The sequence below is a fragment of the Vulpes lagopus genome, chromosome 18 (assembly GCF_018345385.1).
Source record: "Vulpes lagopus strain Blue_001 chromosome 18, ASM1834538v1, whole genome shotgun sequence".
Taxonomy (NCBI): domain Eukaryota; kingdom Metazoa; phylum Chordata; class Mammalia; order Carnivora; family Canidae; genus Vulpes; species Vulpes lagopus.
In genome coordinates this window covers 38,341,303-38,362,752 of record NC_054841.1, presented here as the reverse complement: position 1 = coordinate 38,362,752, position 21,450 = coordinate 38,341,303, and the positions used below count along the sequence as shown (strand labels likewise).

The following is a 21,450-nucleotide window of genomic DNA, read 5'->3' as shown; positions in this document are numbered from 1 at the left end:
TGAGTCCACTTTTAATATCTATGAAAATGCCCAGAGGATAATGTATATTGGAGTTCTTTGTAGAGTGTCTGACACATGATAAGTGTCCAAAAAAAATGATTGACTTGCTATCTTTCAAGACACTACATACCTGCTTTAGAAATAATTCCTAGTCTTGATTCTGGAAATTTGCATGCAGGATATGAGATAGAGAAAGAAAACATTAATATTTGACTCATGGTCATGCTTTTGTTATCCTATAGACTACTTTTAAAAAATATTTTATTTATTTATTCATGAGAGGGAGAAAGAGAGAGAGAGAGAGAGAGAGGCAGAGGGAGAAGCAGGCTCCATGCCAGGAGCCCGATGTGGGACTCCATCCCGGGTCTCCAGGATCATGCCCTGGGCTGAAGGCAGTGTTAAACCGCTGAGCTACCCAGGCTACCCTACAGACCACTTTTAATGAGATTGAGACAAATTAAGTGATAGGTGAAGATATCTCTATCTTTTAGAGAGATTCAGTGAAATATTCCCTAATGAAATCATATGATTTCTGGGGCTTGCTTCAAAGTAATCTGTAAGTGGGGAACTAGATTAAAAAGATTAGCCATAAATTGATAATGTTTGAAGCTAGGTGATATAATGGATTTATTCTACTATTCTCTCTCTCTCTCTCACTCTATATTTACAATTTTCCATTTAAAATGTTTTAAAAGGGGCTGAATTAGACATAATTATTTTTAAGTGGATGGACTGCTGTCAGCTCAAAGCCAAGTTCTTCCCCCCGAAGTGCCTTTGGCCGAATGGAATTGTCTTGGCCAAGGTAATGCCCTCTCCCACACCTCTACCTTGGCAACTTGTATCTCATGTAGTTGATGTAGTATCTCTTGTAGTTGATGGCAGAAAGGGCATAGAAGCCTGACTCCCTTGCTTCACTTTGAGATAATTCTGAATGGCCATCTCTGATGCATAGCTCCCTAGGGGAGTGACTAAGGCCTTTTATGATAAAATCATAGTTAGGCTTCTCCCTTTTCCAACCCTGTTTCCGCGCTCTATCCTACATATTGTTCCATTGTATGTGGTCCCAGTGGTGTGCTGGTAAAGGTTTAGCAGATGGCTCTCCAGATCCCGAATTTGTAGTGTTTGCCGATTCCATGATGTAAATACTCTCCCTACATAATTTCAAGCTACCAAGATAATTTCTGATGTCACAGAAGGAGGAGTTGGGAACAGATGAGCACAATTGGTTCTTATGACATAGTTCAAGCCAGCGCCAGCCACCCTTGCCCATTTTCCCTTATGAAATTCTTTTTTTTTAAAGATTTTATTTACTTATTCATGATAGACACAGAAAGAGAGAGAGGCAGAGACACAGGCAGAGGGAGAAGCAAGCTCCATGCAGGGAGCCCGACGTGGGACTCGATCCCGGGTCTCCAGGATCACGCCCCAGGCTGAAGGCATTGCCAAACCGCTGAGCCACTGGGGCTCCCCCCCTAATGAAATTCTTAAATGCAAATCTCTGAGTCTCTATTTAGGGTAATCCAAACACAGAACCATCAGTTATTTTTTATTATTGTCTATTTTGGTGATTTGTCCATTAAAGAAAATAATATTTCATAGGCAGAATGAAATGAAATTGGTCACTAAATGTTTCATGGAAACACACACACACACACACACACACACACACACACTCATAATACTACAAGACAATGTCCCATAATAATTGCTTAGAAGCAATTAAAATACAGATGCCTTTTAATTTCCAAAAATTACACAGCTGCATAGGGTGTTCTGAGAAAACAGATTTCAAATATGTTGTCCATACAGAAATCAGGAAAAATAGCCAAGAAATTACCAGGTAAGTTCAAAATATAGTTGTTATTATTGCCATAAATTCAAGTACATGACAGAGAGTTAAGTTTTCCTCATTGAAAATTGTAAGTCAGAGTAAGCCATTTATAATACTGGTTATCTCTGAAGAAAATACAGAGGAACATTACATGTGTGAAGAATTGTTAACTTTTACCCTATTTGAGAGCTTTTGTTGGAGTAAATAAATAATCAGAGGCAGATTATTCTTAATATCCAACTTTGTAGAAAGAGAAGGTACCTGGATAATGGGAACAAAATGTCCCATTGAGAAGAGATGGGAATAATTCACTTAACTTTAGTAGTATAAACACCTTGTCAACAGAGAATCAGGACAAAGTTTGTTATGTTAGTAGGGACAACTGATCTATGCAAACAAAAGCTCCAACAATGGTTCTCAAATTATGACATGGGTTAGAAGCTCCTGAGGAGGCTGGCTGAATATAAGTTGCTGGGCACTACAGCTATTCTGATTATGTGGAAGTCTGGTGGGGGGCCCAGCGATCTGCATTTTAATAAGCTTCCTAGTGAATTCTGAAGCCCATGGTGTCTGTCAAACCAAAACATGCTGAAAGGCAATGTAGCCAAACATCTACAATAACACAGTTCCACAATAAGATTAGGAATGTGTCTATGCCATTTCCCCGTTAAGCAAGTGTATCCCCCCTACGAATATCCCCACTATGAATACCACTTTTAGAACACCTTCCATCTATTTATCAACCAGATTCTCACCAGAGCCAGATTCTCACCTCTGTATCTTTATACTCTTGCTTGCTCTGTAAAGGAAGGGAAAAGTGTGTGTGTGTGTGTGTGTGTGTGTGTGTAATAGTTCGAATGAGTTACGCACACACACACATGCATTTGTGCACACACACACATGCATTTGGGATGTTTGGGGTACATAACAGAGCTTGGTTAGAAAATTCTCGTTCTTAACCAAACCGGCCAAAGGGACATTTTGGCTGTGGTATAGTTCTTGAGATTCAATAATCCCTACCGATTTGAAATTGTGGTTTTATTAACCTAGCAGATGTTTTCTTATAAAAATTAAAAATTCTCATAATCACCTTCTTAACCAACCACATTCTACATATGACATATACTCTTATATTACCATCCCTGTGGGATCTGGGTCCTTCCTAATGTTCTCAGGAAGCATTGTATTTGGTTTATAGTTGTTCTCATAAGTGTATTCAGTGTAAACCCTCTGACAGAGGTAGTTTTTTTTTTTCTTTTGTACCTGGGAATGTAATAAATTGTCCCAGGACTCTGGGATCTTGATGAAGCAGGAGTAATGTCCCCCTTGTTCCCTAGGCCATGTAGATAAATAATTATTGTCTTATCATGAGTCAGACTCAAGATCCTCCATAAAAGTCATGTGATAGATGAATATTCCTGCTTACAAAGACACGCCTCTAAAGGCTTAAAACTCAAAGGGTGGGTGTGAAGGGGTGTGTATGAAGATGATGGACATCTAGAATGGAAGGGGATGTTAATTGCTTGCTGTACCTCAGTAAAGCTCAGATGTTCCACTGCCCTCTTTGTCTACTGTTCCTTTTATAGAACTGAAGACATTTACACATTTTGGACAATTGACTAGAATTAATTTCATTTAAATGCACATTTTCAAGAGGAAAACTTTTTGGGGGGACACGTATACCACGTATATTTTCTTTGCATCGGTAATGGTGCACCAAATCATTGGGGAGAGTTGGAATTTAGTTATCACAACTAGTGACTGGATGGGGCAACTGCATTGTCAGAATTCACTTCCTCTCCTCTTCTGCTGATAGTGATCCTTACAAATGTTTGTGAGAAACTTCATCATTGTGATCCACTTTTAAGCTGATATACCTGGTAGGGGTTATACTTTCCCCATAAAAAGCTTTCCACATTGATCACTTTTATCCTTTAATCAGTCATGAGCACCAGGGCATATTGCTCTCTTCAACACTGGTGTTCTGGCCTGGGTTTCTATCTCAGTACACAGCACGAGAGCTTGGGTCCATCTGTGTCATGAGTCAAACCTCTCTTGAAGTGATTTGTTTATACTGTCATTTGATGGAGTGGAATGTTCTGTAACTCATTCGAACTATTACAGAAGCTTTGCTAAAAGGTCACCACTGCTCTTTAGAGTTTCCAAATCTGGGAACCATCTGGGAGCTTGTTAAAGATAAGGTTTTCCACTGGCTTTTTCCATATCAACTAGATCCAATTAGCAAAGAGGTATTATTCCATTTAAGTTTGTGTTCACATTTAGAAAGAGAGAGACAGACAGAGCAGAGGCAGAAAGAGAGACAACTCAAGTAAATTACAGTTCGTTGCCCAATAGTGTACAAGCCCACTTTACACCAGAGTTGGATTGCATGTGCCAGCAGACAGTGAGAACTATTTAATAGGCTTGAACAGGGGTGTCAGTCTTGAAAAAGTTGAATAGAATTTGCTTTTTAATGTCGGTTTTTAATCAATACATTCAAGTATAGTCTGGAGAGTCAACTCTAAAGGAAATTGAATCTCACCATTTACTAAAAATTTAATAGGAAAATGACAAGTCATTCCTTAGAGGAATAAGGGTTATGTGTGCAAGTGAAACATTCACTCCACATGGCACCAAAAACCTTCCAGTTGTTGTAACATTACAGTTTTAGTCTAGGCCTAAAATTGGCTTGTGTTTGCTTTCTGCCCCTTTCCTTAGAAACAAAAGTCTTGAATTTTCAAACCTCAAGAGCTCAGCTGTAAAACTGTAGGATACCAGCAAGAGGAAAAGGAAAGTTTCCTTCAAAGATATCTCTAGTCCCTGCTGGCCAGTCCTACTCTCTTTCTCCAAACATTAACTATGGCTTTGACACTCAGCCTTGGATAAAGTCCAAACGCGGCAAATGGTAGAAGCAACATTTCTTTACCCTCCTGCCTGGAGCTCCCAGTGATATGGATGAGTTGTAGCTGGGGCACTTACGGGGAAACAAGGAGGTCGGCTACTGCCCATGACCCTTGCTCACATCTGCAGGTGAAATAAGTAAAAATATAGTGAGATTTACTGAATTAAAAACCCAAACCCTCTCATTTGGTTGGAATGCCTGAAAGAGTCTGGACCAAAGAATCTGCACAGTAGCAGCTAAAGCATGGGCTCGCTGCCATTAAAAATGTTCTAGGGAGTGTGTGTGTGTGTGTATGTGTGTGTGTGTGTGTATTTGTAGTAGCATACTTGGGAGAGGAGAAAGTTAAAACCTGGAACCATATTTTTGTCTCTGCACTCCCGAGTTGGAGACATTAAAAACACAACATTTTCTTCAGTTCAATTAAGCTGGTGTGGAAACCAAAATTGTGCATAGAAAGGGGGGAGAAATCCATTTATATTTCTTTTGAGGCAAGGGGGGGGTGTCTTTCTGGCAAAGTCTTTAGGTGCAACTCAGGACCAGGAAACTTAATCGTCCAGTTCAAAGCTTGTCTCATCGTAGAGTTCAGGGCGCGCGGACTTCCTGTGCCGGGAATACTTCAGTTGCAGGAGATCACCCATTTCATCCAGGTTTTCCAAAACCTGCAAAGAGATTGCCCTCCATCAGTTATTTTTTAAACCCTTAAATGGCTCTGCGATCCAGAACCTCACTGAGATTCAATCTTCTTTTGCCAGCTTCCTTGATTTTAAAGAAACGGAGAAAGATCCAAATCATTAAGGTATGGCTTATAAACCAGCCCTAGAGGAATGTTAGAGGCTAACTCATTTTATTTCATACTTTTTCATAGTCTACCCCACATTATGAATATTTAATTTATTTTGGAGGGTGTGAGGAGAGGGTTAAAACCATCCATGCTTACCCTTTCAGACTTTATTTTAAAGTTTAATGACATGTATAACTTTGTGGAAGAAAGAGAGAGGTAAGGCCGCAGATTACATTTGGGTTTATGTCCTCATGACACAGCAAATCAACCTGGCCAGGGGCAAAAGGGAACATTGTGGGAGCTGATTAATATCGTTCCCTTTCTACCATATTTCCTCATCTTCAGCTTTAAATACTCATCTGTATATTCCGTGGAATCGTAGGACTTAAAACCGAAGGGGACCGAAAGCTCATCTGTTTCAGTTCTCTCAATTCAGGCAGATAAATGTATCCCCAATTTTCCAAAGAAAATTCTGGGTCCAAGACTGAGACCCAGAATAGACAAAATGTACTTTTCATTTCTAGTATATCACTAATCTTATGGTACTGGGCATGCCTTTTTAATCTTTTTAGGCCTGTCTTGACCGGTAAAACAAGGAGGGCAATATTAGGATCTAATGCTTTGAAAAAGGTGACGATGTTTTTTTAACACTGGAATGAATGACAAGTGGAGCTTATGGGCTCTCCTCTTTGGGTAGTCTTTCAAACTGGCAACAAGTTAGATATCCACCAACATAGGAAGAGTCATTGATTTCTGTTTGGTAGCATTATGGATAGTTAAAACATTCTTTTTACTTCAGTGTACTTCGTAAATTTTCACATCAAATCTAAGGACTAGGACAAAGCAACAAAAGTTATATTTAAAATGATGTCAAACTAGGATAGTGTCTATTGCTCTTTGCTGAAGGTGGGGATGGAATAGCTCTGAGTGGGCATCTGCATACTTGGGGGATATGAGAGACAATTGACGGAAGGTGTGGAAGAAGAATAGAGGATTTCTATTCATTGTAATCTCAATCTTTTTAACTTCCATTTTTGAGTCTGCCATAAAATGTACATAAGATATTGGCAATGCATATATAACTTATAAATGGATTCATGTTGAAGCCCACTGATCAGACTACGCAGAGCACACCTGTACTCAAACAAAGGTAGGTTTATTTTACTTGTGGCCGCTGGAAGCATGTATTAGAGAAGAACCATCTTAGTAAGAGGGAGTTGGGAAAGGCTTCTTACCACATTTGGACTTGTGCTCAGGATGACTCTAAGGAAGCAGGGATCAGTCTGGGTTGATGCTGTCTTGAACAAGTGAAGTTCAGTGATTAGCTATATACAGAATTCTTTTTTATATATGTGTAGAATTCTTATGTGGAAGATGGGATGACTATAGTGAGGTCATTGGTAAAGGTGTAGTCATCACTCGTGTTAGAAGAAGGAAATTCTAAGCCACTTCGTATTTGTAGAGTTGCCTCATCTCTGCCTTGTACCAAACATGGTCATAGAAGGGACTGTCTAACATGTATTTCCTATGAGTGTTATGTTCAGTTAGCTACCTCTATGTGCTCACTACCTCAAGTGCTCACTTCTCCTTTAGCTCACTGTTCAAGGGTCATTTTTCACTTTCTCTTATGTGTAGATTAAGGAGTTTGCCCATAGTTTTTTTTTTATTGATATAAGTGACTGATTTCAAAAGTTTAGAGGCATCTGTTGAGATGATGTCCCAGTGCTCCTTCTAAACTAGGTATTCCATAGGAGTTAAGAACTTGCGAAGAGAACCATGAGGTCTGATGTCTCCAGAACTGGGTATTCATGAATATCTCAGTGCTGTTGGGGGTTACAAAAAATACAAATCCCCCACTGCCTCTCCATCACCTCTGGGAGCATGCTCCCTGGTCGTGTCCTTTCCTCTCCCATTTTCCTTCCTTAATGTGTAAACATGTTCAAGTCTTTCAAGGGCTTTTCTAAATCTATTTTTCTTTCTTTTGCAGTCAAAGCTCTTGAAATATTTGCCTACATTTTCTATTTAAAAGAAACAATTTGTTAAAAAAATAATTACCAGAAATACATACTCCTTTTGGAGAACCTGAACAACACAGAAAGCTATGAAGAACAATAACAAAGTTCACCCAGCATCTCAAAACCTAGAGTTAGCTCAATTATTAGTGTGTCATGCAAGAAACTATTAATATGCATTCGGTAGTGGACACTGGTTTGTTTATTTATTTATTTATTTACTTACTTACTTATTTATTTATTTATTTAGGTAGATACTGGTTTAAATCTTAAGAATGTAGTGGTGAAGCAGAAAGACAGACACTATGTGTGTGTGTGTGTGTGTGTGTGTCTGTGTGTGTGTGTGTGTGTGTGTAATTTTTTATTTGAGCTCAAAGTATTCACTTTTTTATTCCTTGTATTCTTATTCCTGTTCCCTACATTCTCCTCAAACTGTCTGCTCTGAGGAACATCAAGCTTCTACTAAGTGTAATACAAAAGTTTCTTCCCATCTCTTATCCCACTTAAAGCTGCTGTAGTTTCTTGGAGACGTTTGGATTCTTCCCCTCCTTGAAACTTTTTCCTTTTTACTGTGTTTAACAGTACCCTAATTCATGTCTTTTCAGACTGTTCCAGCCCCATCAAGGTCTAGTTCCTCGCCTATGATTCCTATGTCTAGCCTGGGATGTAGGCAGTCTGTAGGAATCTGCCCTTGGCCTGTTCACTTGCATTTGGAAATTATATCTTCTCCTTTAGCTAAAATGATCTCTCAGTTCCCTAAACTACAGAAGCTCCAGCACTGCATACTTTTCTAAGCTTTAGAGTCTGATTTTCTTTTCCACAGATGGCCCATAGATGTATAATATCAATCTGTCTATAATTGAGCTCATTTTGTTCCCGCAGGCCAAGTGATGATTGGCTGTTCTTTATTGTCTACCTTATCTCATACAGCTGCTTTAGCTTTACCATCCTTCCATTCACCAGGTCTGGAGACTTTGAATTGTCTTTGATTCCCTCTTCCCACAAATGCCCTGCATCCAACCATTTGCCAACTCTATGCATTTATAATGTCTGTTAATAGATCCATTACTTTTGTTTCCACTGCCATTGACATCTCTTGTTTTGTTCAAACAGCTCCATTTTAGGTCCCTTCTTGCCTTTTCCCTTTCTAATCCATTTGTCACATTTATTTTGTAGTGATGTGATTATATCACTCCCTTGGTTGGAAACCTTGGATGATGTTCCACAACTTTTATTCAAATAAGCCCAACTCAAAAGTCACCTCTCCTATGAAATATATATACATACATATATAATATCCATATTCATACATATTATGAATTGTTATATGTGCATGTATATTATACATATACACATAATTCATTTCCATCTTCATATATAATAACTCATTCATATATAGTGAATGAGTTCATATAATTTCATGTATAATTCCCACCTTCATGTTCCACAGTTGTCTATATTTCTTTTCCAAGATGAATTTATTCTGCCTGGTATTATAACTAGTTGCTTATTTATTAGTATCTCCTCTTAGAGTTTTTGCCCTAGGGTTTTGCACGTAGTAGACACTCAGTGGGTTTGCTAAATTGCTTTGTCACTAAAGACAGTTCCATCAACCCCAAACTGATTGAGATAGCTTAGTTTTCTGCTATCACTCATTCACATAAAGATCAAAACCAAAGGACAATGAAATGCTGTTTTTAAATCATTTATACCCCATGTAGGTCTGGACCTATCTTTGTTATTGCTTTGCCAACATGTTGCTTAGTTGGGTCATATTTTATTATGATGGACGTGGCGGCTATGAGAAGTGTCAGGTTGCAGGCAGTCAGTGCTGAAATAGCACGTCAGATTAGCTTTTGCATTTAGGAACAAGTAACTAGTACAACATATGGCTACTCAGTCAGTCTTTTTTATGAAACCAAAACACTGCCTTGAGTCAAATCTTCACTGAACTCATTTTCTTTTTCTATTCGCTGAGTTGATCACATTGTTGGGCATTGTTGGCATACCCTTGTTTTTTAGCAGTGAGTTTTATTAGTCTTGGTTTTCTAAAACACTAAGAGAAACCCAGGGAAACTTAAGCTAGCTCAATAAAAGAACGTGCTCCCAATGCAAGGTACCAGTACTGGTGATTCTGTTGGCCTGTGGTGTACTCACTGTGTCTAGCATCTCCCGCGTATGTGCTGCTGAAATACAAAACCGAGCCCGAGCTTCTGCGAGGGGAGTAGCTGGAAATCCAACAACCACCACCCCGATTTTTCTATTTAACAGATGCCTTGCAAACGCCCTATGGGAAAGGTAAAAGAGAAGGTTAGCTGAGAGATGACAAAATCATGTGGCAAGAAAAGGAATATGGCTAATTGACATTTCTTATAACAATAAGTAGAAGATGACTGAAATTACTAAACTTCTCTTACATACAATTGACAAGAAAATGGGGCAGTTCCTTGATGGCACCCATAGCTAAGTGTGTATATTATGGGACCTGGCACATTCTTTAGAGCATTGTGAGTATTGAGTCTTTGACATTGAGCAGAAAATGCTGATGTACATGAACCTGGTTTAACAAGTTGGCGTTGATGTAAAGTCCTTTGTTTGCAGGATTCCTAGAAACAAAAACCCAACAGCTAACACAATGCAATTACATAAAGAAACAACCTATATTAAGTGCAAACTTGTATGTTTTAAAAATTTAATACCAATAATAGAGTAGGGAAATTTCAAGAAGCCTATACTTAGTGACTATAATTTGAGAACCAGGATCTGAGAGTCTGCAGGAGCTAATCCCAAGCTATATTCTCACTCTGGAGCCAAAGATTTTTTTTCCCCATTAAACCAGAGATGGAAATATAGCAAGGGTCTCCTCATTTTTTTATTGTGTGAATGAATACACCCATGTATATTCAAGGATATTAAACCCATTGATTGAGTTGAAGGGGAAATGGGGCAAGAGGGACATGGGGAAAGAAATGTGTACACAGGGCAGCCCCGGTGGCTCAGAGGTTTAGTGCCCCAGTGCCTTTGGCCTGGGGGCTGATCCTGGAGACCCGGGATCAAGTCCCACGTCAGTCTCCCTGCATGGAGCTTGCTTCTCCCTCTGCTTGTGTCTCTGCCTCCCTCTCTCTCTCTCTCTCTCTCTCTCTCTCTCTCATGAATAAATAAAATATATAAAAAAAAGAAATGTGTACACAGAGAGAGGCTTGTCGGTAGCTTTCTGAAATAGGGTGTAACCTTTCTCAGCTGTGATTTCTTCTCCTTCATTGCTTCTAGACCCTTTTTTTCAGAGCTAATTTCAGTAATGACTCTAGAATATTGAACTCTCAATATCTGTAGATTTTTTTGTGCTAAGCGCCAATGTAAAAAATGCCCCTAAGTGAATCTTTCCCCACTCTGTGCTCTGTTGCTCTCTGCAGGAAACCTTAATTACTAAATGTCTCTGCCCACAAGCAAGGTAAATGCCTCAGATTTGTTTTTAGCATTAAGAGGTTTCTGGTGTCCTTTTTTAGGCTGGAAGCTGGCAGCACCACGGCAACTTCCAGTCATAACTCAGGAAGAATTCTTGAATCAGACATAGAGAGCTAGCCTGGTCATTTATTCATTCCTCTTGCAATGGAGCTGTCTGCCTTTTTGGTTGCCTCATGCAGAATGCATGTTATCAAATGAAGTGATGGAGATTGCAAGATCTACTGAACACACAGCCTCTCTGGCCCCGTGGCCCAAGCAAGGCAAGATTCGCCTTTGATTTGGACTGGGAAGATTAACAAGGAGATTGAAGCTTTCTGAGAGAGCTTGAAAAGCAGAGGCTGTTCTTTCTCTTTCTTGTTCACCCTATGGAAGGCTGCCCATGGAACTACACAGGATGAGAGCCCATAATTATCTGAGAAACAAGGCAAGTCCTTTTATTGCTAGAATACAAACCACCTGACCCATGATCTCAGGCTAGTTTTCGGGACTCCCCAAAGACCATTTTCACTGTCTGCATGTTTCTCTTTGTACCAGAGGAAGCGAGTTTTGCCAGAGAATGTAGAGCAAAATATATGACTGTTGATTCATTAGGCTAATCTGAGGCCTCCTTGGAGCACTTTGGGGCTTAAAATTTACACTACTAAACCTGGCCTCCTTTAGTTAATGTGTCTGATTGCCCTGAACATTTATTTTATATAATGAGCCTCTGGGTTTGTACTCCCCAAAACAAATTAGAGCCAGTGTGAGCTGAAAGAAACTAGGCTATGTGGATAATAATAATAATAAAACATTATCACTGCATTATGTGCAGCATCACTGCATCCTGTATCCTACCATCCTGCAAGTGTATGACAAGGTCCATGGAAGGAAAATGTAAACTCTGCACCAGATAGTAAATGCAATATATCCTTGATTATGTAAGTGAATGTTTTATGGGTGAAATCACATTATACTGAATGTCACGGAACATTCCAGCATAGAGTTGCAGTGAAACTTTGCTCAAAAGGATATCTGGGTGGAAACGATATTTTCATCTGCAGTGGGTGGACATGTGGAGAAATCATAGTGCTTTAATAAAATCAAAGGGTTGAAAATGAGCAAATGAAAGATATGCTCATCCACTGGCTTATATGATTAATTCCTTGTCTCAAAAGCTTTTCTCCATATAAGCTTTCCGTTGAAGAAATATCTGAGACAAAAACAAGGCCAGGCAGCAGGGAAGCTCTTGGCAGCAACTCCTGCCAACTGTAGATGACATTACCTTTTGTAACTAACCTATTCTAAATTTCCTTAGGCAACTCAAACAATTAGTGTTTTGTTTTGTTTTTTTTTTCCATTTGCAGTGATTGATGTCTTTCAATTCACCATTGAGAGTTAAACTTATACTCTGTGTTGCTTTAATGAGATGTGCATTTTTCCCCCTGTGGACTAAAGCTTCAGAAGCCGTGCAATGCACTGAAAAGAGCCCTGGTTTAGGAGGCAAATGGAGCTGGCTTTGAATTCTGGGCCCTACTGCTTACAACTTGAGTGATCCTTAGAAAGTAGTTTAAATTTTATGGGTCTTGGTGTCCTTGTTCATAAACAAGGGCCAAGAGTCCACCCTTGATAGGTGATCACTGTGTCTAATAGTCTTGGCATATAATCAGCATTCAGCCACATTAACTCCTCCGTAAATAACATCTTCACTGGAAGGTACTAGATAGTTTGACATATCATCCCATGTCCAACATGGCATATTTGATTCACACGATAGCAGGGTCTCCACCTATTATTTTCCCAAAAGTTCTATTTTTATTAATGCAACCAAAGATTGCAATAATTATTTTGGAGAGCCATGCAACCATGGTGACTCAGTCTTGCACTCAGTTGAAACTAATACTAATAATCATTATACTAGTAGAAGTACTAGTAGTAGTAATAATAACTACCACTGATTAAGTGCTGATAGTACACCAAGTACTATATTAAGTGCTTTATATATATTAACAATGAACTACTAATAAGAACAGCTCCCACCTAATAGCTCCTATTTAAGAGACAACATAAATGCTGATAGACTTTTTCATGTTTAATTGAAACAATTATGAAATAGGTACTATTACATCCTGTTTTAAAAATGAGAAAACTGGGGCATCAGAAGGTTGGGCAACTTTGTTCAAGATCCTCTAGCTAGCAGGGGGCAGAGTCAAATTTTTCCTCATTCTAAACTCTTCACTACACCAGGGAGCACAGTTTTTATACATAACACCCTCTGATTTTATTTTTTACATTAGCTGTTGTCCATTTAGGACTCCTGGAATATAAAGGAGCAGTACTCCCTTTCTCTTTCTGTTATTGCAAAGTTGAATTCTTAAACTTAAATGCATTTGTTTTTACTCTTCATGGACTCTTCTCATGACATGGATTCCTGGTAATATTCTACTTCCAGCCCCCACCATCAAAGTCAGAACTATCTGGCATGCTCCCTACTGCCACCCTCCAGCATTGAGCACTTTAGGCTCTCAAAAATAAAATAAATTTATTTTTGGTGTCTTCATTTGAGCTAATGGTAAAATACTAGATAGAAATGGGCTAAGTGTGAAATCTTTCTTTCAGAACATACCATTTTGCCAGCCATTCTGAATAAATGTAGGTTTTCTTCTGTACTTTCCAAAATCAGATGGTAAAGGGTTTGGGATTGTATGATACTTTGAATCACTGTTGCCATTGCTCCCTGCCTTAAGTACCAAGCAGTATCCCATGTGACATTTCTGTAGCACACTCTCCTCTTGATCACTCATTCCATGCCTTGTTAGCCTGATCCAGATCTGTGAGCAAAGGGCTCATTGGTGGTAACGGTGTACATGCTAAAGAACTCATGTGTGTGTTTTAACTGCTTGCTGTATTGCTATGGTGAAATGATACAAGAATGTACACTGAAGAATTAATCTTTTGGGAACTCATAACTCAGTCCTATCCACCATGAGTTCTCAAATGATAGCCCCCGAACCTCTTCTTTATACTTAAAATGCTCTACCAATCTATTCAGACTGTTAGAGAGTCAAGCAGAAATTTCCAACAATGGGGTTATGTTGCAGGAGAGTCAGGACCTTCAGAATCTCATAAATATATGTTGACTATTACTTTCCACCATGCACATGGTCAGACACCCAAATAAACATTTTATATTTAGAAAGGACTTTAATTAACTTCCTTTTAATAATAGAGGTAGTTAGTCTGTGGCAGTGTGGAGAATGGCTCATGGATAAAATTGTCTATGCCATATTGAGAAAAAGTCATTTTTTCTCCTTATGCAGTTGTTCTCATGCTCAATTTCAGAATTACAGTCAGTGGGAAACAACTCCACATGGGTTAACAGGCGAGGCATTAAAATTTGGTGTTAAGGGCATGAGCCTAAGTTTGGATTTGCCTCTTGATGTTCTCTTGATTTTATTACTACTCAACTTGTATGACTTTGGCCAAACTATTTAACTGTCCTCAGCCTCAGTTTCCCCCACATGTGAAATAAGGCTGCCTCCTTCTGAGGATGGTCATGAAAGGTTAGTTGAGAGAGCATGGAGCCTGGTAATATTGTTTTCAAATGTTGGGAGAGATGGTCTCCAGAAGTTGCCCCTGAAAAAGACGGGGGCAGAAGGAGGGCACAGGATTATCCTTAATTTACAGTTGAGGCCTAGGGGGTGAGACCCAGATTCACAGGGCTTGAAAGTAGAGTACACTTGATTCCCTTCTTAGGAGACCTATGGAAAGGCCTTGCTGTTGGGCTGACAGGTGGCTTCCAAGAAGCTGTACAAGTGAATTCTGAACTTGGCACTCCATTCCAAGCAATGCCTATGCTGAGCCTCTTAGAGACAGGAGCACTGTCTTGGTCAGATCACCTTGGGGCTTCAGTGTTATTCTGAAGTCGTTGAATACTTACGCTACTTTAGCAGGCATGTAAAGAAGCAGGGGAATAACGGGAGATTCCTCATTGCCATAGATAATGAATCCCATTTCATTCAGTCTCTGTCTGAAGTATCTCGTGTTTTTTGCCAGCTGCCGTACTCTCTGCAACCCTAAAAGGAGACAGGCATGAAATCCATCAATTCTCACAAGGAAGAGAGAAGCAAAGGTCAGATGGACTTGGCAAGCATTCCTAAGTTTTTCTGTAGGCCTGCATCATTAGCTGGGAGGGGGTCAAAATAGGGTGGGTAGATGTCTCTTGGTGAGGAGGTGCGGGCACTGATGCCGAAGAGCTGTCCTGAGTCTGGAAGACAGGACTGGTGGGAGGAGTGGGTGCTGGTAGGTACTGCTAGCAAGCAACTAAATGCAGGCTAGCCTGGGTAGGGAGCTAGAGGGTCAGAGGGTGTGTCTAGCAAGAAGGAAGGAGATGAGCTATCATTTACTAGGTAGCTACTGTATATGGATTCTGTGCTAAGTGCTTTGAAGACATTAACTCAGGGGAAGGGACTCGTGACTTGACAAGAAGTCACACACACACACACACACACACACACACACACACACACACGACCCTGTTGTTGGTAGAGGCTTTTTAGCCCAGCTAAGCTGGCCCATTAAGTTGCTTCTCACCCAAATCTCTAATCAAAGGGTACTTCACCTAACCTGAACGTGAAGGGGTAGCACATCCCTCAAAAAAGATAAGTCAGGGATGCCTGAGTGGCTCAGTGGTTGAACGTCTGCCTGAACCTTAGGGCATGATCCTGGGGTCCTGGAATTGAACCCCACATTGGGCTCCCCACAGGGAGCCTGCTTCTTCCTCTGCTTATGTCTCTGCCTCTCTCTGTGTGTCTCTTGTGAATAAATAAATAAGTATTTAAAACCAAAACAAAACAAAAAGGTCCAGCTGAAACCAGAACTCTTTCGTGAGGCATTTGGTAGTGATAGAGAAATAGACGTAAAGGAGTAGAGGGAAGGGAAGAAGGAGGCCTGTTTTCCCCAAGGATAAAAAATGACAGTGTGGGCTCCAAACAGGGGGTCAAGGAAGGTATGTGTGTCCATTTCTAGGTCACTGGTACTTCAGCTCAAAAGCTTAGCCTCTGTCTTCTATGTGTGTCCTGGGGGTGGGAGGGGGGAGGGGTCACACATATGAGATGACCAAGGGAATTAAAGAGTGGAAAAGTTCTGAAGACATCTGTCTATGCTAATGCTGTCTCCAATGAGGCAAGAGAGCAAACAGCCCAAACCAGAGTGTATTGCTTGATACATTGATCTGCTTGATACAGAAAATTGAACAGAATTGGATGTTTGAGTCCTCTAGAAATCAGTCCAACATTTGCATTTGATACAAAGTACCTGTTGAACAGGAACAGCTGTTGCAGCTGACCTCCATTATGATTGGCCAGGGGTCCCTTCAAACTGATCAGAGCTCTTGCTTGACCAGTTTTTCAATATTCCGAACATCCCTCCTGGATCTACAGATGGAAAATGGGCTAAAATGTCAGTAAATATGTCAATCATAGTCTCCAGTTCCTTCCAGGAGAAAATGGCCTCAGACTGTGTCCTGACCGAGAGTTGAGCAGTGGGCATTTCGTGCTCAACATCCTTCCTTCCGAGGGGCCATCATGTTCAGGTAGAATTGGCCTTCACTTTCCTCTTTGCTCTAAGGGTATTGTGGACCAAAGTCTGGCCAATTGAGATACTCCATTCTCCTGATTATTGGTTCATGACAAAATACAACCTGGGCCTATCAGAATCTTTCAGATCTGCTGAAGAAGAAGTACATGAATGAAGTCATCCTTAAGCTACATGTTTGTCATCATATGGAAGAAACATGCTTGAGAATGATATTGACTCAAAACCAAGGTACAAGACAATAAGAATCCTGATGGCATCACTGGAACCCTTAGGCCTAGCCATGCCTAAGTGAGTCTATCCTTTGGACTGTCTGTTGTATGAACCAATACATTTCTTTTTCTTTTCTTTTTTTTTTTTGATGAAGTCCCAAGAGTTTGTTTGTTTATTTATTTTGTATATATTTTTTTTATTGGAGTTCGATTTGCCATACATTTCTTTTTCTTAAGCTGTTTTGAGTTGAATTAATACAACCTATAACCAAATATGTTTGAGTAATTCAAGTGGCCACCTATTGGATGAGGTTACCTCTAAAGGACAATAATATCAACAACAATAATACTTATAGCCCACAAATACGTAATGTCACCACTGTTATAAGCACTTGAAATTTAATAATTTATTTAGTCCTCACAACAATTGTATTTAACTAAATGCTATAATCTCGTGTTACACATGAAGAGAAGCCAAGTAACTCACCCAAGTTCACATAGTTGGTAGGTAGCAGAGCCAGAATTTGAACTCGGGTAATCAGGTTCTAGAATCTGTGCTGTTATCTCTACATTATGCCCAAGATTAGCAATGGATGATGTCCATCCAGATAATAGATGATAGCCAATACTTCACTACAAGCTCAAAAAAAAAAAAAGTGTATCTCTTCCAGTTGTTAGGATCATTGTTTTACCAAGTTTTTCTAGTAGAGGCAGTTCAGAAGTTGAGCACTGAGCAAGCTTTCAACAGCCTCATGTTGTGAGAAAAAGGGTAGGACATCAAGAACTAGAGTCTGAAGCCTACCACAGGGAGGACTGATGAACTCTCTTCATTTGGGGTGGGGAGCCAGAAGGGCTACTCCTGAGAAGAGTGAACCAGAAGCAGACAGCTCCTCAAGGGCATATTCTTTATCTAATCACCTGACATTTTTCACTAAGATCTACTGCTCCCAAAACACTTCAGATCTTCCTTTGAGGGTTTTCTTTGCTTACCAGGCCCAAATCTACTTGATTTCTATGACCTCTTAAATGTGCTAACAATATGTGCAAACGAATGGAAATTTAGCTGAGTGGAACACCAACCAACAAGGAGGGTGTTGAATGATCCAGTTGTCCCTGTTTTCTGTTCCTACCCTTCACACAACTTCAGTTCTCTAGGAAGACTCCTTTTTGGCTCTGCCAGCAGGCTGTGATGGAGAAAGCATCTGGGTTATTTTACTTTTTCAGGAAAGCTGACCTCTCAGTTCCACCATGCTGGCACCAGCTAAGAGATGCATGACAGCCTTGATTGAAGGCCAGTCCATTTGGGTATTGGCCAGAGAACCATGAGATAGTCTATCACCAAAGAGATAATGAATATGAATTATACCAATAAGATCCTTTTGCTGGTAGAGTGTGAATGGGAAATATTTAGAGGGAACCGACAATTGGTATGAAGATTAGAAATTGAGGGACATAGAAAAGTTTATTCTCAGAATCTGAGACAGAGGAAGACACTGGTCAGTGGCAGTGATGATAAACCACAAAGAAGAGAAGCAGGCAGTACAAGGGTAGTTAATAGCAATTGGAAGAGAATAAATGGAAACAGGGAAGAGCTTATAGTCTAGTGGGAAGACATATTACATATAAAAATGGATGTGAATTGCAACTCTAATGAGTGCTATGAAGAATGTTATGTAGTGTTCTGAGAACTGATATTAGATAGATTGGACCAAATCTGAGGAAGTCAACACATGATGAGTGCCCTGAGATTGAAGGGTAGATAGATGTTAACAGGTAAAAAATTAGAGGGGTGCATTTCAGGTACAGGAAACAGGTGCAATGATCCAGTGGTCTGTAGAAGAAAAGAGTGATTAAGAACCAGGTAAGATGTGGTTAAGTGTGGAGCAAGATGAAGACTGGACCAATGGGTAAATTATTAAAAAAAAAAAAAAAAGAAGGAGGATAGGGATTGAAGAATCCAAAATTTGGTACTTGGGAAGAAAATGAACTTAAAAGGGAGACAGAGAAATCAGGGAGGGAGAAGACAAGTCAAGCAATGAAATAGTGGTTTGCTGAATTTATCAATATGTCGGGAAGTCATTGATAACCTTTACTTTAGGGTCCCTGGTTGGGACTTTGGTTTTACAGAAACATAGGTGGAAGTATGGTTTACTTTAATTCATATATGCTTTTATTTTCCCATCCACCTCCTTCAAAAAAGAAAAGATAAGCCCTCAACCCTAAAATTCGAGATCTGCAACAAGGATACAAGTAAGAGAGAAGGAAAGGCAGAGAACTATTTGTATAAATTTTGCTGCATAGACAAATCCTCCTTGGTGCTTAAAATTGAATTGTTTTGTAACATGCTGAAGTGTTGGAAACTTGTATGTGTACAGAAAGCAACCTATTTGTGGGACAGAACTAGAAATGAGGAGGAGAATATTTGTCTTCGCTTTATTTTTTTCCTTTTTAAAATTTAATTTAATTTTTATATGTGTATTTTTTTATTGGAGTTCTATTTGCCAACATATAGTATAACAAACACCCAGTGCTCATTCAGTCAAGTCCCCCCCTCAGTGCCCATCATCCAGTCACCCCATACCCCTGCCCACCTTCCCTTCCACTACCCCTTGTTCATTTCCCAGAGTTAGGTGTCTCTCATGTTTTGTCACCCTCTCTGATTTTTCCCACTCATTTTCTCTCCTTTCCCCTATAATCCCTTTCACTATTTTTTATATTCCCCGTATGAGTGAAGCCATATACTGATTGTCCTTCTCCGATTGACTTACTTCACTCAGCATAATACCCTTCAGTTCCATCCATGTCAAAGCAAATGGTGGGTATTCGTCATTTCTAATGGCTGAGTAATATTCCATTGTATACATAGACCACATCTTCTGTATCCATTCATCTTTCAACGGACACCAAGGCTCCTTCCACAGTTTGGCTATTGTGGCCATTGCTGATAGAAACATCGGGGTGCAGGTGTCTTGGCTTTTGACTGCACTTGTATCTTTGGGGTAAATCCCCAGCAGTGCAATTGCTGGGTCATAGGGCAGATCTATTTTTAACTCTTTGAGGAACCCCCACACACTTTTCCTGAGTGGCTGCACCAGTTCACATTCCCACCAACAGTGCAAGAGGGTTCCCCCTTCTCCGCATCCTCTCCAACATTTGTGGTTTCCTGCCTTGTTAATTTTCCCCATTCTCACTGGTGTGAGGTGGGATCTCATTGTGGTTTTCATTTGTATTTCCCTGATGGTCAGTGATGCGGAGCATTTTCTCATGTGCTTGTTGGCCATGTCTAGGTCTTCCTCTGTGAGATTTCTGTTCATGTCTTTTGCCCATTTCATGATTGGATTGTTTGTTTCTTTGCTGTTGAGTTTAATAAGTTCTTTATAGATCTTGGAAACTAGCCCTTTATCTGATAGGTCATTTGCAAATATCTTCTCCCATTCTGTTGGTTGTCTTTTAGTTGTGTGGACTGTTTCTTTTGCTGTGCAGAAGCTTTGTATCTTGATAAAGTCCCAATAATTCATTTTTGCTTTTGTTTCTCTTGCCTTCATGGATGTATCTTGCAAGAAGTTGCTGTGGCCAAGTTCAAAAAGGGTGTTGCCTGTGTTCCCCTCTAGGATTTTGATGGATTCTTGTCTCGCATTTAGATCTTTCATCCACTTTGAGTTTATCTTTGTGTATGGTGTAAGAGAATGGTCTAGTTTCATTCTTCTGCATGCGGATGTCCGATTTTCCCAGCACCATTTATTGAAGAGACTGTCCTTTTTCCAGTGGATAGTCTTTCCTGCTTTGTCGAATATTAGTTGACCATAGAGTTGAGGGCCCATTTCTGGGTTCTCTATTCTGTTCCATTGATCTATGTGTCTGTTTTTGTGCCAGTACCACACTGTCTTGATGATCACAGCTTTGTAGTACAACCTGAAATCCGGCATTGTGATGCCCCCAGCTATGGTTTTCTTTTTCCATATTCCCCTGTCTATTCGGGGTCTTTTCTGATTCCACACAAATTTTAAGATGATTTGTTCCAACTTTCTGAAGAGAGTCCATGGTATTTTGATAGGGATTGCATTGAACGTGTAAATTTCCCTGGGTAGACATTTTCACAATGTTAATTCTTTCAATCCATGAGCATGGAACATTTTTCCATATCTTTGTGTCTTCCTCAATTTCTTTCAGAAGTATTCTGTAGTTTTTAGGGTATAGATCCTTTACCTCTTCACTTTAAAAAATTCATCTATACATCAAAACTGCACGTTTAAGAAGGTGAGAACATAAGGAGTAGGGGGAGATGGTGGAAGAAGAAGGGAAAGAAAAAGAGGGGCTGAAGTAAGACTTGTTTTAAGAAGGTGATTCAAATGAAGGCACAGATATACATCCCAGCCACCAAAATGTATTCCATATGGCCTGTCGCCTTGTATGTTTAGCTCTTTTGTTGATCGTTAACTACACAATGAATAGATGACTTCATCAGGCTGGGTCTGATGATTCCTAAATGATCCCCCTCAAAGACTAGAAGGATTTCCTGGCCTGGAAGTGCATGAGTGACTTAAATTGCTTTTCCCAATGGCATTATCTTTGCGCTTGCTCATAATGACTCATCTATCACTGGGTTGCCCAGCTACTTAATTGGCCCCGTCTGTCCCCTTTGCCTTGATTAACCCAAGTAACTGGATCATCAGCTA

The 21,450-nt window shown here is 39.9% G+C and overlaps 1 protein-coding gene across 1 annotated transcript in view; it reads right to left on the bottom strand.

Annotated features, from left to right (window-relative positions):
• Positions 1-1,466: 1,466 nt before the first annotated feature.
• The window catches only part of SPTLC3 (serine palmitoyltransferase long chain base subunit 3), a 148,572-nt gene continuing 128,588 nt past the window's right edge, over positions 1,467-21,450 (bottom strand). The window contains exons 10-12 of the mRNA XM_041733174.1: positions 14,908-15,043; positions 9,684-9,813; positions 1,467-5,392 (exon numbers count right to left, since the gene is read on the bottom strand). Coding sequence (XP_041589108.1) covers positions 5,279-5,392; positions 9,684-9,813; positions 14,908-15,043 — 380 coding nt within the window. The 3' untranslated portion in view covers positions 1,467-5,278. The remainder of the gene's footprint in view (positions 5,393-9,683; positions 9,814-14,907; positions 15,044-21,450) is intronic.